Consider the following 16,842-nt stretch of genomic DNA (forward strand, 5'->3'; position numbering starts at 1 on the left):
GTTGATACGTCAGAGATAGTACAGGTTCAATTCCAAACCACTGCAATAAAGTGAATACTGCAGAAAAGCAAGTCATATAAATTTTTTGGTTTCTCAGTGTATAAAAATGATATTTACATTATTCCCTGGTCTATTCAGTGTTCATTAGTATCATGTCTAAAAAAACGTATATACTTTAATTTCAAAGTACTTTATTGGTTAAAAAAATGCTAATCATCATCTGAGCCTTCAGCAAGTTATCATCTTTTTGCAACAGTAACTTCAAAAATCATTGATCATGTAACAAATACAATAATGATTAAAAAAATCCTGAAATATTGCAAGAATTACCAAAATTTGACACAGAGACATGACATGAGCAAATGTTATGGGAAAAAAGTCATTGCAGGATTGCCAAAAATCTTCAATTTGCAAAAAATTTAGTATCTGAGAAGCACAATAAAGCAAAGTGCAACAGAATGAGGTATGCCTGTATTTCCCAGCATCCCTTGCAGCTAGAGGAGGCCTTAGCCTAAGTTTCAGCCAATGGGACAAGAATGAAATTGATTACATGCAGTCTCTGAGAAAGGTGTGCCTTCCTTCACTTTTCTCCCCTTCCTGTTAGTTAAAATGACCATAAGGTGGTGGGCAACCATGTTGGACTATGCAGATAAGGGCAACTCACTAGGGGAGGCTGATCAACAGGAGAGAAGAAGCATGCACCTTCTGACACAATGGGGCCACCACACCAGCCCTGGACTCCCCACACCCAGTCTGTTACAAAGGGTTCTATTACTATGAACTTTTATTTTATTTAAGTAATTTATTTTCAAACTCTGCTATAGCAGCCAAAACCTACGTTTTAACTAATGTAAAATTTGGTGTTCTATACCAAAACAGAATCTAAATATGCAGCATTAGCTTAATTTTTATGGCCATGACAAAAAGTTTTACCACTGCTATCTTGGAAGACAGACCATGGGCCAACCAAAGGTGTAGCTCTAGGCACATGGTTAGGAGTTCAGAAGAGGAATGTTTGTTGGCTGCTTCTTGCCACAATACAGAGAGAAGCTCAGACAAAAACTAGCCAGTCTGCAAGCAGAAATGGAGATTATGATTCTGCCAAGGGAAGTTTTCTTTGGCTGTGGCTTGTACACCATGTTGCCCAAGCCTAGTAATTTGTGCACTGCAGAGCTGAGATGAAGACCATTTGCGTACCCAAGCTAAAACAGCTATCCACGAAGCAGGAGATGAAGCAGAAAAGGCTGTGGCCTCAAATCTTTCCTGGGATTCTCTGCCAGATGGTGGCAGCTAGCCTATCAGCAGACAACCCATTAAGGACATTGACTTCTTATCCAATCTAGCTTTTCCTGTCTTAAAGTGACCATCAGCACTGGAGAAATCAAGGGAGGGACAAAGCATAGAAGCCAAAAGAGAAAAGCTAACATTTTAGGCTTCAAAATTCTATCTAAATGAGCACTTTCACTGTGGTTATAAGTGTTGGGAAAACAAATGACTTTTCAAAAAGATAACTGGGGTTTTAAAACAATGGGGAAGCAATATTATAATTTTGTGATAACGTGATATCACAAACAGACATTTGTGATAATGCCTGTTTAGGTGTGATGCTGAGTCAATTTTCCCTGGTTTCCAGAAATCCTCTCCCAGGGAGGGGATTTATGACAGTTGAGAAGACTCTGCTTTTATGCAGACAAAGGAGTTCAGAAAAATGTCTATTCGCAAATGGCTTCAGTTCAAAATAGCTTTTATGCCACAGTGACATATTTTGGGCCCTTTTAGACTTTAGAAGAGCTTGCAGAGGAATGATCTGAGTGGGCTACACCTCTAAGAAAGTTAAACAGGTAAATTGCAATGGTCTATTCATTCTTCCTTAAATTTCCCTGAACTTGATGCAGACATACCTAGTCATTCTGTGGCCCTTGGAGCTGTGCTCAAAGTTGGAAATCACCTTTTAAAAATGACTACTGAGTGTGCCAAGTAATTGAGGGCTTATTTTCATTTTTAGTTGGGAGAATTTTGAGAAGACTTTTCTTATCTGGCATCCTCAAAGGGAATAGACCACTGAGGGCTAACCCTAGGGGCTTGTTTGGAAAGGGTGAAAAGGGGGTGCCTTGCCTTGGGGGTTTGTTGTTTTTATAACTTCAACTGTTGGAAATCCCCCTTCCCAATGCTTCTCCCAGTCACCACTCACATGAATCCCTGAGACACAAGGTAGAAAAGGTGGAAAAAGCCCTGAGTAAACACAGTGAGGACTGCCAATCAAATCAGGCCAATGAAGATTTAGCCATGAGTCTGAAACACTTTGAACATTATGTTTTCATATTGGGAACAATGTCTTTCTTCTTTCCTCTTTATGACTGACCCAACGTGTTTCTGAAAAGAAGAAATGCAATAGGTAGGTGGTGGTACAGAAAGATTTGGTTGACTTGCCCAACCTGTTAGAAATGGTAGAGTTGGAACCTGGTCACTGGTCTTCTGATATTTCATCCAGTTGATCTTTTCCATAAATAAATGTATCCCAAAGCAAGTAGTTTCATAGATAGTTATAATATCCTGGTTAAAAGTTTGGGAAAACTGGATTGGGTAATGTTAAGTAGGATTTTCAGAGCTTTTAAAACACAAATGAGTCATGTGAGTTTGCAAGAAGACCTGAGAAGAATTTGGGGAAATACTAATTTCCACTACCCTGGGGCTGATAGACTTATCCATATGTTACAAGAATTTTCCCAGAATTAAATTTGGCTGTTTCCAAACTTAAATCTGAGAAAATGGCATGCAGGAAAGGTGAGATCCATTTTTCCTATAGATTCTACTACATGCCTTATTTTGGTAACTGATACATGAGTTTGTTTTTGATGTTGAATGTGATTGATTCCACCCATGAAGCACTTTCCTCCCAGGTATGATTTGCAGGTAAGGATTTTAATGCTGAATAAATATTAGTCTCTTATTCTGAACTCTAATATGCCTACAAACATCTGTGTTGCTAAAAATTAAGTTGAAATGGTCACTACATGTGTGAGTCCAATAGGCTTAATCAGCACGGTAAGGAGACATTTGAGGGTCAAACCAATCAGTGTGAGGATTACAAACACTGGTGAGGAGCTCAAGATGAACTTGTGGTTAATCTGAAGGGTCTCCTGAGATAAAGCAGAAACCAAGACAAGCCCCATCTTCATTCACTTGGGGTTTACAGTCAAAAAGGTTTGTGTTGGAAGCCAGGTGGGTTACAGACGAGCGAATCAACAACCGCTATAAGATGCAGTCAGTGTTATGATAGGGGTGAGCAAAACAGGCTATGAGAGCAGAAAAGAGATGTACTTGATTCAGGGATTAGGAGCAAGGAAGTGTCAACTAAACCCAGGTCTAAGGTTGAAGAGGAGAGAAGAATGTTCCAGGAGGAACCAGATGTGAGAGAGTAAAGTGTGTTGAGGACGTAGGTTAGAGACAACCCCACCCTCCAACTCTTGTTGTTTCAGACTCTACAGCAAACAAACACACTAAAACACACCTCATGTTTTATATTTTACAAGGCACTTCTGCATGTATTGCTTTATTTTCTCACTGCAACAAACTTTTCAGATGTCCCTGGCCCATGCCACACAGTCAGGAAAAGAGACAAGGAACTGTCCCCTCTGTTCCTGGGATGCAAGTGATGTTACAGTAGGAAACGCGGATACTCTAGGACTGTCTTCCAAATGCTAGATTCCCACTGGGAATGGTTGAGGACACTGTCTGGCTGGCTAAAGTTTTGAGCATTTGGAAGGCACCCCAAATTCCCTCTTTTCTCACTTGGGCTAAACTGTTGTCACATGTACCCTATTGGGATCTAAGAAGGCACCCCTCTGGTTTGGTTGGGGTCATTAAGTGTAGAGGAAGGGAGGAGACCAAACTGAGATCTACGGCCAGGGCGGGGTGGGTGGGTGGAGGTTAATATCTGCATCAGATTGGGTACGATTAACTCAGTGTCCCCATTTTAGCAGAACATTCATCACAGGAAGTCCTGCCCTCAAGCTCATCTTGAGGTTTCCCTACAGGTGTCATTCAGTTTCCAGGTAAGAGAGGGCTACCAAGTACTTTTAAATATGTTGCTTCATTTAATCGTCACAAGAGCCTCTCTGGATATGCATTGTCATTTCCAGTTTTCACAAACAAGGCGGGCAAAGGATCAGAAATTGAATAATTTGCCCAAGGGAACCGTCCCCAACTCCTATGATATTTATTCTGCCTAGAATTGCTCCCCTGACAAATGCACCTTAGAAACTTCAACTCATCCTTTAACCCTCAAATCCACTACCATGCCTTTGTGAAGACTTTCTCACTGTACCTTCCACTCCCAAGTACAGCCTGCCATGCTCTTGCCCCTTCAGCACAACTCCCTCACAACACCAAACACACCGTGGTGGTGTTTTAGTCTCTCAGTCGTGTCTGATTCCTGTGACCCCATGGACCGTAGCCCGCCAGGCTGCTCAGTCCATGGGATTTCCCAGGCAAGAATACTGGAGCAGGGTTCCCACATCCTACTCCAGGGGATCTTCCCAACTCAGGGATCAAACCCTGGACTCCTGCATTGCAAGCGGATTCTTTACCTCTGAGCCACCAGGGAAGCCTAGTTTGTCTGTTTATTCCTGTCCACTTCCACTTCTACACTATTTCCTGAGGTCAGGAATATATTATATCCCAAGTACTTATAGCACAAGGACTGATAAGAGAAGTAAGCACATAATAGATGTTTAATGATAATAACTGTATTGGCAATAAACTATGGCTTTAAGTTATGCTTGAAATATTTTCCATACACTTCACAATTCATAATTTCAGGCACTAGAACAAAGACTCATTGGAAGTTGCATTGTCCTAGTTACAAAGGAGTGTCACATGTAAACAGATAATTTCATCTATTCTAGAAGTATCTATGGGGAAAGATTAAGAGGGGAGAGTGGCAGAGAGAGGCTGCTGGGGAAAGTTTTCTAAGACGCTATCTGAATTGCACCAGAGGAAAAACAGTAACATACTTAAATCCCTGGTGAGGAAAGACAGGAAGAAAAAAATCAGAGGGCAGTGAGTTGAGACCAGAAACCCAGAGAATATGACAAGATATAGGTAGGGTAAGCAGTCCATGTAGGAACTCTTAAAAAGTGTGAGTAGAATCAGGAGAGAGTGATCAAGACAAGGGAGTAAGAACTTTAAGAGAGTATGAAGTCAGCAATGCCAGATTAAACAGGAAGGTCACCTAAGACAAGGCCTAAACAGTGTTGAATAGATTTAGGAACCAGAAAGTCTTCAGTAGGCTTGGCAAGAGCAATGTCAGTGAATTGGTGAAAGAAACAGAAGCCAGACTGCAGTGAGATGGTGAGTGAATGGGAGGCGAGGAATCTGCGATGGTGAATGTAGACAACTTTTACAAAGATTGACTAAAAGGGGTGGGAGGAGCAATAGGGCAGTAGCAAAAGGGTGATGAGGATTTTTATACATACTAAAATAAAAAACTTAACTTTTTCGTCTTAACTAATTCTTTCCCTTCCATCCCACACTACTCTCAGATGGACAGTTTTCGAATAGGACCCGTTAAATTTCCACTATGCTGTAAGTTTCTTAAGAAAAAGCCTTGTTGCTGAATCACCTTTTTCTTCCACACATTTCTCTGTACATAATATAGACTCAGTATATTTCCTGAAGAAGTGAATGAAATGCAAGTTCAACACAAGTGATGACAGGGAAATGAATGTGAGCTGCTCTAGGATACAGCTTTTGTTCATTCTTCGTTCTTCTTTCCAGGGAATTTGAGGTTGCCTGAAAACTCAGGACCACAAAGAAAACAGATCCAGACAATCATCTCTCTCTGATGCTGATAAATTATTTGACCCAGAGAGGCAAATGTACATTGTTCCCAGTTTAGATTTGACAGACCACTGAAAAAATAGATCCTCAGACTCCAGGGTCTCTTCATACCCAGAAACTGTTCAAGTTCTTGGAATCAGCAGGTCTGTACTGGATTCTAAGCGCTGCCATTAGCCGCTAAACCTGCCTAAGATTCAGTTTTCTTATTGGCATCTTCAAGATGCCCATAATAGCATCTACCTCACTGGGCTGTGTGTGTGTGTGTTAGTCGCTCAGTCCTGTCCAACTCTTTGTGACTCCCAGGCTCCTCTGTCCATGGAATTCGCCAAGCAAGAATACCGGTCAGCCATTCCTTTTTTCAGGGCATCTTCCCCACCCAGGGATGGAACCCTTGTCTTCTGCCTTGGCAGGCGGATTCTTTCGGAGCCTCCAAGGAAGCCCACGTCCTAGGGCTAGAGGAGGATGGATGCCATACCACAAGTGAAATGCTTTTCACAGGGCTTGGCAAAATGGCCCTCAATATATTAATAACAGAAAAAAAATACTGCTAAAATGAATAAAAATATTACTAAAGGGAATGAGTTCCAGAAGAGGGGAGGATAGCCAAATCTTATGTTAATTATAGAAAGGAAACTTAAAAAAAAAAGAACTCGTTAGAAAACTTTTTTATAAGAGTGAGGAAACAATCTGCCTCAGTTGTGGTTTATAAATCCACATTTTCGCAGAAGTACCAGGTTTACTGAAGAATCTAGTTCAAAATCTCACGTTAGTGGACCTGCCCATTCTTAGTTGGTTAACGTTCCTTTGCTTGCGGACGGAACCAAAGTGTTGCGTTAACTTCCCGGCCTGCCACGACTGCTTACATATGAGCGAGCTTGAGTAGGTAGGTTCTGTTCTAATGAAAATTCAGCTCCAGCAACCTCGGTGGAACAGATCCAGAAGCAACACCGGGCAAAGACTAGCCTTTTCAAAAGCCTGAGCCCCAGCAACCAGGCGGCGCCAGGGCAGAGGGTCGAAGCTCTGTCCCAGCAAACTAGGGGATGGGGGGCGAGCCCTGGCGCGCCGTACCACCAGAGGGCAGGGTGCCCAAAGCCTGGGGTTCGCAGCCAGCGGGCAGCGCCAGTCCCAGACGGGAACAGCAGGCAACCCAGCGGGATGCAAGGAGGGTTCTGAGCAAGGCGGCGGCCTCTAACCTTTCAGGGTTAAGGTGACTGCGCTCGGCTCGGTAACTGTATCTTCACAGGCAGAAAAGGTTAATGTAAATGTCAGAGGCCCGGACGACGGCGGGGGTAGGGGAAGGGCGGAGAGGAGGAGAGAGAAGGGTGGGGCAGGAGGCTGAAGGCCGGGCCTCCCAAGGTCAAGCCCTGCTCCCCGCCTCGCGCCTCCCCGCCCAGCCAGGGCGGGGTGGGAGTGGGCGAGGGATGGGAGGAGCGGTCAGACGAGCAGTTCTGCTGCTCCCCTTGGCCACGCTCCCGCCCGGGGCGACCCACGCCGGGCCTCAGGCTAGGAAGAGAGGGCGCCGAGGAGCTGGGGGTGGAGACTCGGCGGCCGCGCGCGCGGAAGTGGCCTCGCGGGAGCGCGCGCGGCAGGAGGCGGACGGGCAACTGGGGCGACAGAGGAGCTGGCACGTCCCTTACCCCGTTGGCGGCGGCGATGCGAACGATGAGCTGGATGGCCTCCTTCATGTAGAACCTGCCGTCCCCGCCCACCACCAGGGTGGCCTCCTGCCGCTGCGCCGGCTCCACGGTGGAGATGATACTCTGGATGAAATTCTCGGCATAGTTGGCGCTGCTCTGAAACACCTTCACCCGCTTCCGCAGCCCGCTCGTGCCCGGCTTCTGGTCTTGGTACGCCTTGGTTTTAACGGTCACGATCTTCACCATGGTGGCGACTTGCTTCCTGGGGCCGAGCGGACTCTGCCAAGCGAGGGGCGGCCGGAGCTGTGGCTGCAGCGGCTCTAGGATGAGAGCGCGGACGGGGTCGGGGCCACGCCGGTTGTGCTCGTCCCTCCTCCTTAAAGGGACAGGGGACGGGCCCTCCGCGGCCAGCCCACCTCCTTGCAGGTCCTAGAGGGAGGGGAATGGGGAGCGCCCACCCCCAGCTGTGAGATGGGTGGAGCCTCTCTGATTTACCCTCTCTTGTCGACCAATCCACAGTGAAATGAAATCCACAACTCCTCCCCTAGGTGGAAGAGCAGAAGTTGGGTAGGGACTGGGTCACAGGGCAAGGACTTAAGGCAAAGTGGGAAAAATACAGAGCAGGGACAGGCGGACTTTGAAGACTTGGGAAGGTTCCCCTTAGGATTTTTCCACTTTTTGATGGTGTGAAAGCAATAAGTAGAATACTTATTGCTTCTAATGCCGTACCTCCAATTTTTGATCTTTTACCGGGCCAGCAATATGCAGTAGGTACTCTCTCTGCTCTGGTGATGTTGAGCTGTGCGAACCCAGCTCCAGCTCCCAGTCAGCCACCTGATCAGGAGGGTGAACAAGCAAAACACGTAGAACCCTTCTGTACCCATACAACCATTCTGTTTTTCACTTTCAGTACAGTATTAAACAACATGAGACATTCATGTAATGAACCGGCTTTCTGTTAGACGAATTTGTCCACCTTCAGGCTAAAGTATTTTGAGCACGTTTAAGGTAAACTAGGCTAAACTACAGTGTTTGATGGATTAGGTGTACTAAATGCATTTTCCCCTCATGATCATATTTTCAACTTCCAGTGGGTTTATCAGGAGGCAACCCCATTGTGAGTGGAAGATCTCTACAACATTTCCTGTGGTTAAGCTGGAGTTTCATGCATAAATAACTTTCTGGAAGCATATTCTGAGCAAGGGAAGTATCAGCCTTAACTAGATTTTGACTTCTTAATCTTTCTATTCTCTCTCTAAACATTAGGGTATTTGTGATATCCCCCTGCCAATGCAGGAGATGCAGGAGAGGAGGGTTTGATTCCTAGGTGGGGAAGATTCTCTGGAGGAGAAAATTGCAACCTGCTCCAGTATTCTTGCCTGGAGAATCCCATGGACAGAGGAGCTTGGCAGGCTACAGTCCATGAGGTCACAAAGAGTCGGGCATGACTGAGTGACTGAACACCCCCGCATGTTAGAAAAAGGAGTCAACTCCAAAGGTCTAATTCAACCTACTGTTTTCCACCTGTTTACTGGTGGGCCACACACTACTTCTACTGGTTAGGGTGGCTACAATAATAGGTAATATTTATTGAATATAATGTTTCTAAAGTATAGATTTTATTATTTTCACAATTTTATGCTCACAAAGCTGAGATTTAAAAAGTAAAATGACTAGTCAAGACCATAGAGATAAGTACATGGAGGAGGCCAACACAGGTGGGTGTGGCTCCCAAACCAGAGCTCTTAACAGTGATTTGCCTGCATGTCACCAGGGAGAACTAGGAAATGTACAAGAAGGCTTGAGAAATGTATGTACAAACACAAAGTGATGTTGGTGTATTATTACCACCAAAATACATCAGTTATTCACATAGTAGAAAATTAGTGAAGAGATCAAGAACTGAGGTGGCCATAAAGGGTTGGAGGATACAGAGTCAGTGAAAGTCTCGATTGTTAAGTAGGAATCATCAGTCTTTTACGCTCAGCATCTCCCTTGATTTAGTGAGAGTGACTGTCTCCTCTGCTTGAGAAATGTGTCATTTACAAGATGTGTTAACTGGGGAAAGTTCAATATCTGTGGGCATCTGCTTCTTTATTTTTATTTATTTAAAAAATTTTTATTTTTACTTTATTTTACTTTACAATACTGTATTGGTTTTGCCATACATATAAAACAGAGACAAACCCTATCTTAGAATTTCTGCAAGAATTAATGGGGTTTTGTATGTCAGTAGTTCTCAATCATGGATACACAGTAGACTCACCTGAGACACTTTAGAAACTACCCATGTTCTTGTCCAAATCATAATTGGACCAGATTCGCTCATGATCAACTGGTGTAAGTAAATCAGGTGGCATGGTGCCGGAAACACAGAGACCCAAACATAGAGGTCAAAAAATATTAACTTCCTTTCCACAGTTCCAAAACCAAAGCTTACTGTTAACCTGTGAAACTGATTATATTCATGGCCATTTAATGGTTAATTGGTATAGCTTGATTCAGGAGGGAGGCTGAATGATGCAAATAGTTACTGACTCTCAGCAATCAAGTGTTCATATACAGGTTGATATAGGATATAGATATGGGTTTTAATGCAGTCACTACAGATAAGTTTCAGGGGTAAATAACATGTGAAAACTAAATTCCGGACAACTGATATTAATTTCTAATATTTACACAGACGTTCACAAAGCTTACAGAGTTGTTGTTCAGTAGCTAGATCATGTCCAACTCTCTGCAACCCCGTAACTGCAGCACACCAGGCTTCCCTGCCCTTCACTGTCTTCTGGAGTTTGCTCACACTCATGTCCATTGAGTTGGTGACATCATCCAACCATCTCACCCTCTGTCTCCCCCTTATCCTCTCCCTCAACCTTTTCTAGCATTAGGGTGTTTTCCAATGAGTTGGCTTTTCGCATCAGGTGGCCAGAATACTGGAGCTTCAACTTCAGCATCAGTACATCATTCAGTGTAGTATCACCTTGTGAATTAAGTAGTATAATCAACCCCATTTTATAGGCTAGTGCATTGAGAATAGAATGGTTGGCTGTAATCAAGTTTACTTGATTCCACAAAATTAAAATATAAAATAGAATCACTGAGTCTTAGAAATACCTACCTCTCAGAGTTGTGTGGATTAACTGACATACTGAATATAGAGCTGTTTGCACAGTACTAGTACCTGCTCAATAAGTGGTCACTCATTATTATAAAACAGTGAACTCAACTTCACATCACATGCTCTTTCTCTATTCTTCCCTATCCTTGGGACTAGGATGGAGATTTTCATTTATGAGGAATTAATTGTCCCATACTTCTCTCACCTCACAAGATGTAATAATTTAATAACTGGCTTTAGCTACATAACAAATCACTCTTGAATGTAGATGGTCGCCATTTATTATTATTATTATTGCCTGTGAATTTATGAGTTAACTGGCTGGGTCTGCTGACCTGGGCAAGACTCTGCTGTCCTTGACTGTGCTCCTGTGGCACAGTCTCCAATCTCTGTGCCTCCTGGTAATCTCACCTTGATGTAATCCCCTTACGTTACTTTTCTTACTGTGTAACACATCACCACAGAAGCAGTGACTTAAAACAATGCCCACTTATTATCACAGTTCTATAGGTCAGATGCCTGGGTGGGTTTTGCTGGACTGAATGTTCACAGGCCGTATAAAACAAGGCTGAAATCAGAATATTGGTGAGGCTGGGCTCTTATCTGGAGGTTCTGGGAAGAATCTGCTTCCAAGTTCATTCATGTTGTTGGCAGGATCCATTTCCTTGGAATTGTAACTCAGAGGTCCTTGTTTCTTTGCTGGCTGTGAGCAGGCTCCACTCTCTATTCCTAGAGGCTGCCTACAGTGAGTGAGTCCTCATGGCTGCATTCTCTGCCTCCTTCTTCCATCAAAAGCCAGAGAAAATGCCTGCTTTGTAAAGGGCTTGTATAATTAGATCAGATATACCTGGATAATCTCCCTTTTCCATGTAACAACAATTGTGGAAGTTATATCCCATCATATGCACATGTTCTGCACTCAGAAATTGACCTACAGACATTTCCAAGTTGTAGTATTGACAAAAGCAGCGGAATGATTCTTATTCCCTCCTGGGTGACAACTGAAGAAGGAAAGGAAGCCACTGGACCTGCACTGCCCACCCAAACAGAAATGAGAATTCTCGGCAGTGTGGACCAGAGGCCAAGAGTTAGACAGGATGATCGTGTGCCTCCAGAGACACTGGGTATCAGATGCCAGGTACTCTTCTTCCCCTATGTTTGGCACTATATAAGCTAACTGTACCTAGTGACAGTCCCAGATGGATTATCTCAGGCAAATGAAATACAAATCAAGATGAATTCTAGAAAAAGAAATATTTCCTGAACATCTAACTTTGGACTGAGATTTGTGTCTGCTCAAATAAATCTGATACATATACACAATGGAATATCACTCAGCCAATAAAAGGGATGAAATAGTGCCAATTGCAGAGATACGGATGGGCCTAGAGACTGTCATACAGAGTGAAGTAAGAAAGAGAAAAGCAAATATCACATAATATTGCTTATGTGTGGAATCTAGAAAAATGATACAGATGAACTTATTTGCTTGGAAATCAGAAATAGAGTCACAGATGTACAGAACAAACATAATTACCAAGTGGGGGGGGGGGATGAGTTGAGAGACTGGGATTGACATATATGCACTGCTGCTGTTGCTGCTGCTGCTAAGTCGCATCAGTCGTGTCCAACTCTGTGGCAGCCCACCAGGCTCCCCCATCCCTGGGATTCTCCAGGCAAGAACACTGGAGTGGGTTGCCATTTCCTTCTCCAATGCATGAAAGTGAAAAGTGAAAGTGAAGTTGCTCAGTCGTTTCCGACTCCCATGGACTGCAGCACACCAGGCTCCTCCATCCATGGGATTTTCCAGGCAAGAGTACTGGAGTGGGGTGCCATTGCCTTCTCCCCATATATGCACTATTATGTACGAAATAGATAGCTAATGAGAACCTACTGTATGGCATAGGGAACTCTACTCAATGTTCTATGGTTACCTAAATGGGAAGGAAATCTAAAAAAGAGTGGATATATGTTCCCTCGTAGCTCAGTTGGTAAAGAATCTGCCTGCAATGCAGCAGAGCCTGTTCAATTCCTGGGTTGGGAAGATCCCTGGAGAAGAAAATGACAACCCACTGCAGTATTCTTGCCTGGAGAATCCCATGGACAGAGGAGCCTGGCAGGCTACAGTCCATGGGGTCGCAAGAGTCAGACACGACTTAGTGACTAAAGAGAGAAAGATAATTGATTTACTCTGCTGTACAGCAGAAACTAACACAACATTGTAAAACAACTATACTCCAATAAAAATTAATTAGGAAATAAACTGATTAAATAAACTACAATTTATCCATTAAAAATTGTATATATATTATCCTACTTGAGTGATTTAATTTCTTTCTTTTAGAAACACATGCAAAGGACTAGAAGAAAATAGATCAACATATATAACAATCATTACTTTTGAGTTGTGGGATAGAATAATTCTTCTATTTTCCTCTGTGCTTTATCTGGATCTTCCATGTTTTGTATACAGAATTTATATTATTTCTATAGTAATAAAAATACATTTTTTCTTTTTATTACCTCTTTTAAGTGGTAATTCTCATGTTATTTCATTAATGAGTTATCCTTTAGATGGCATCCATTCATTGATTCACTCGCTCCACAGATGTATTTTTGAACTGGTACTAAGCACCAGCTCTCTAAGAGGTGTTAAGCATTGCAATTACTGAAACCTGTGCACCTTAGAGCCTGTGCTTTGCAACAAGAAGCCATCACAATGAGAAGCTTGCACAAGTAGCCGCTGCTCATCACAACTAGAGAAAGCCCCCACACACCACAAAAGACCCAGTGCAACCAAAAATAAATAAATCTTGAAAAAAAGAAAAAAGGTGAACAAGTCAGAATAGTTCCTGGTCCCACAGAGCTTGCAATATGTTAGAGGAGACAAATACTAAATAACAAATCAGAATTAGGATAAATGCTACAAATACATAGAGGTGATTTAAAATGTAAACAGGAGGATCTATCATTGGAGGGAATCAGGGAAAGAATCCTGGAGGAGGTGATGTATAAACTGAGGACTGGAAGGATGAGCAGTAGTTGGTCAGGTGAAAAAGGAGGAAAGAACATTTCATTCCAAGAGAGGGAATGTTAAGGGGGCAAGTTTGAAATAAGAAGGAAATTCTGTGTCATCAGAGATTTAAACTGCAATCAGTGTAACTGTGTTTACACAGTAAGTGTGTAAAGTGCAATCAGTGTAACTGTAACATAGAAACTGAGGGATAGAGGGCCTGATCATGTCTGGCCTTCTAGATGGTGTCAAACACTGGAATCTTTATCATAATAGCAACAAGCAACCAAAAGGGTTTTTTTTTTAAATTGGAGGGTAATTGCTTTACAATGTTATATTGGTTTCTGCCATATAGCAATGTGAATCAGCCACAAGTATACAAATATCCCCTCCCTTAATATACATAATATAAAAATCACCACTTTAACCATTTTTAAGCACATTCAGCAGCACTGAGTACTTTAATTACACAACCATTACCACTATCTCCAGAACCTTTTTATCATCCCAAGCTGAAACATTGTACCCATTAAATAATAATATCTCATTCCTCCCTCTCAAGCCTTGGAAACCATTATTCTACTTTGTCTCTATGAATTTGGTTATTCCATTCTCATATAAGGGGAATCATACCATACTTCTTCTTTTGTGTCTGGCTTATTTAACATAGCAAAATGCCTTCAAGTCGCATCCCTGTTGTAGCATGCCAAAAGTGTTTTAGGCAGAGAAATACTATGATCATAATAGCATTTTTAAGAGATCCCTCTGTCTGCTGTGTGGATGAGTAAAAGAAAGTGGATGAAGTGAAACCAGATTGGCAAGTTGAAAACCATCGTGGGTGGATTATACTAGAGGGAAGTCAATGGAGATGTATAGGAGTGAATAGACTCAAGAGATTTGCAGAAAGTAGAGTCAACAGAACTTACTAATAAACTATATGAATAGGGTATACACCTGGTGAAAAGGAGTAGTGTCTCCTGGCAATCTGGGACTGGAACCACTATAAAAAATGTGGGGTTGGAGGGTAGTGTGGCATAGTCATGAATTCTGTTTTAGATATGCAGGGTCTGAGGTGCCTGTCATGCCTCCAAGAGAAGTAATCGAGTAAGGTTTTAGACATAGAGGTCTAGAGCTTAAAAATGAGACCTGGTCAAGGGATATGAATTTATATCCCATTAGCATATGGATAGCATTTGAAAACATGAGATGAATGAGGTCACCTAGGGAGAGAATATAGGGGGGGAAAAAAGAGTCCAACACCAAGCTCTGAGATACTTCAACATTTAAAGGCCAAGAACTGCAGTGTGATAAAGTCTTAACTTTGAAAGAGAACTTTAGGAACATCAATCCAGCAGGAAGATTTAGATGTGTTTCTTCTATACGCCATCTAACCATCCATAAACCTGAATTCAGACCTATTAGGTTGATTCAAAGGCAAGGAAGGTTTACTCCTTTTTTTAAAATATAATTTTATTTATTTTTGGCTGTGTTGAGTGCTTCAGTAGTTGTAGCACATGGGCTCGATAGCTGTGGCTCCCAGCTAGTCTAGACCCACAGGCTCAATCGTTGTAGTGCACGGGCTTAGTTGCTCCGCAGCAATTAAGATCAGGGATCAAACCCATGTCTCCTGCACTGGCAGGTGGATTCTTTACCCCTGAGCCACCAGGGAAGCCTGAAGATTTGCTTCTTAAGTAAGTTATTAACATGCCATTTAGAAACCTTCCTAAACCAAATTATCTTGAATTTTGTTAGGTTTGATCTAGGTCAAGAACAAGCAGTTGGCGATTCTGTGAAAGAGTTGAATGATTTCTCTATTTACATATACATGTGCATATAAACAGGAGGTTGGTTAAATTGTTGCTAAATAAGTGTACAATGCTTGGTCAAATTCCATTTCCAAATACAGTGTTCATTAAGGTAGCTTTACCTTCACTTTCCACAAATCATCATTTGCATTTCAACTATAATGATTTAAAGAAATATGTTTACTATAGGATAGCAATCTTTGATGACTTCAACAAATTCCAAATAGTATGCATATGGAATTTATAATGAAAAAAATGTATAGAGTTTACAGTGGAAACACTGGATAGTGAAGTGGGTGATTAGTGGCACTAGCCATTTAACATGTTATATGACTTACCATAAACTGATTATCAAAATAAAAAATACTGAAAAGCAATCCATTAACACCACATAGACAGGCCTTAGAAACCAGCACCTATATGGCATACAATAAAAATATGTACTGTCATACTGTTGTTTAAAAATAAAACACAACTCTGTGTACACTCAACTTCCTATCTGGTGGTGTCAAGTAATGGTGTAACGCTATGTATTGAGGAATATTGGGATGGTCTCCAGTTTAGGCCTAGAATGGTGACCCAAATCTCTCCTACCTAAGAGTTCTTCCTGGCCTGTAAGGCAGTCCCTCAACGATGAGAAATCTCATGAAATAGGTACATTGTAGATAATCTTCTACAAGAATTTTCAATTATTTGTAGCTGTCAGGTAACTATTAACAATTGATGATTCCACATTCCCAAACAAATTAATACTGAACAACACAGCAAATATCATGTTTGTTCTTTTGTTAAACCTAAATCATGGGTTCTTTGCAGCTGTAGAATTAGTTCATTATGTTAAATTTTGATCTATTTATAATTTGCTAAAATGACTTGTTCCTACACGTCAGTAATAGAAAACTATTTAAAATTTACTCTATTTATACCTGTAAATTATTCAAATGATTAAAATTTATTTGAATAAAAGTTAAAGTCATCTGTAGTCAATGATTCTGAAATTGTTTTTGTTGTTGTTTAGTCACTATATCATATTTGACTCCCTTGCCACCCATGGACTGTAGCCCACCAGGCTCCTCTGTCAGTGGGATTTCCCAGGCATGAATACTAGATCGGGTTGCTATTTCCAGGGCATCTTCCCATCCCAGGGATCAAACCCCCATCTCCTGCATTTCAGGTGGATTCTTCACCTCTGAGCCACCAGGGAAGCCTAGGCAACAGCTTAGTCTTGACACCAAATGCATGATCCATTAAAGGAAAAATGGATTAATTGAACTTAGTCAAACACTTGCTCTCCATATGACACAATTTGAATGAAAAGGCAAACTATAGACTAGGAGAAAATATTTGAAAATCACATATCCAACAAAAACTGTATCCAGAATTTATAAAGTATCCCCAAAACTCAACAGTAAGAAAATGACTCAA

At 42.0% G+C, this 16,842-nt stretch overlaps 1 protein-coding gene across 1 annotated transcript in view; it reads right to left on the minus strand.

Annotated features, from left to right (window-relative positions):
• Window positions 1-7,832, minus strand: part of PGM1 (phosphoglucomutase 1) — a 67,058-nt gene extending 59,226 nt beyond the window's left edge. The window contains exon 1 of the mRNA XM_068966613.1: window positions 7,479-7,832. Within this exon, the coding sequence (XP_068822714.1) occupies window positions 7,479-7,724 (246 nt within the window). The 5' untranslated portion in view covers window positions 7,725-7,832. The remainder of the gene's footprint in view (window positions 1-7,478) is intronic.
• Window positions 7,833-16,842: the final 9,010 nt, after the last annotated feature.

The sequence above is a fragment of the Capricornis sumatraensis genome, chromosome 2, assembly GCF_032405125.1.
Source record: "Capricornis sumatraensis isolate serow.1 chromosome 2, serow.2, whole genome shotgun sequence".
Classification (NCBI taxonomy): Eukaryota; Metazoa; Chordata; class Mammalia; order Artiodactyla; family Bovidae; genus Capricornis; species Capricornis sumatraensis.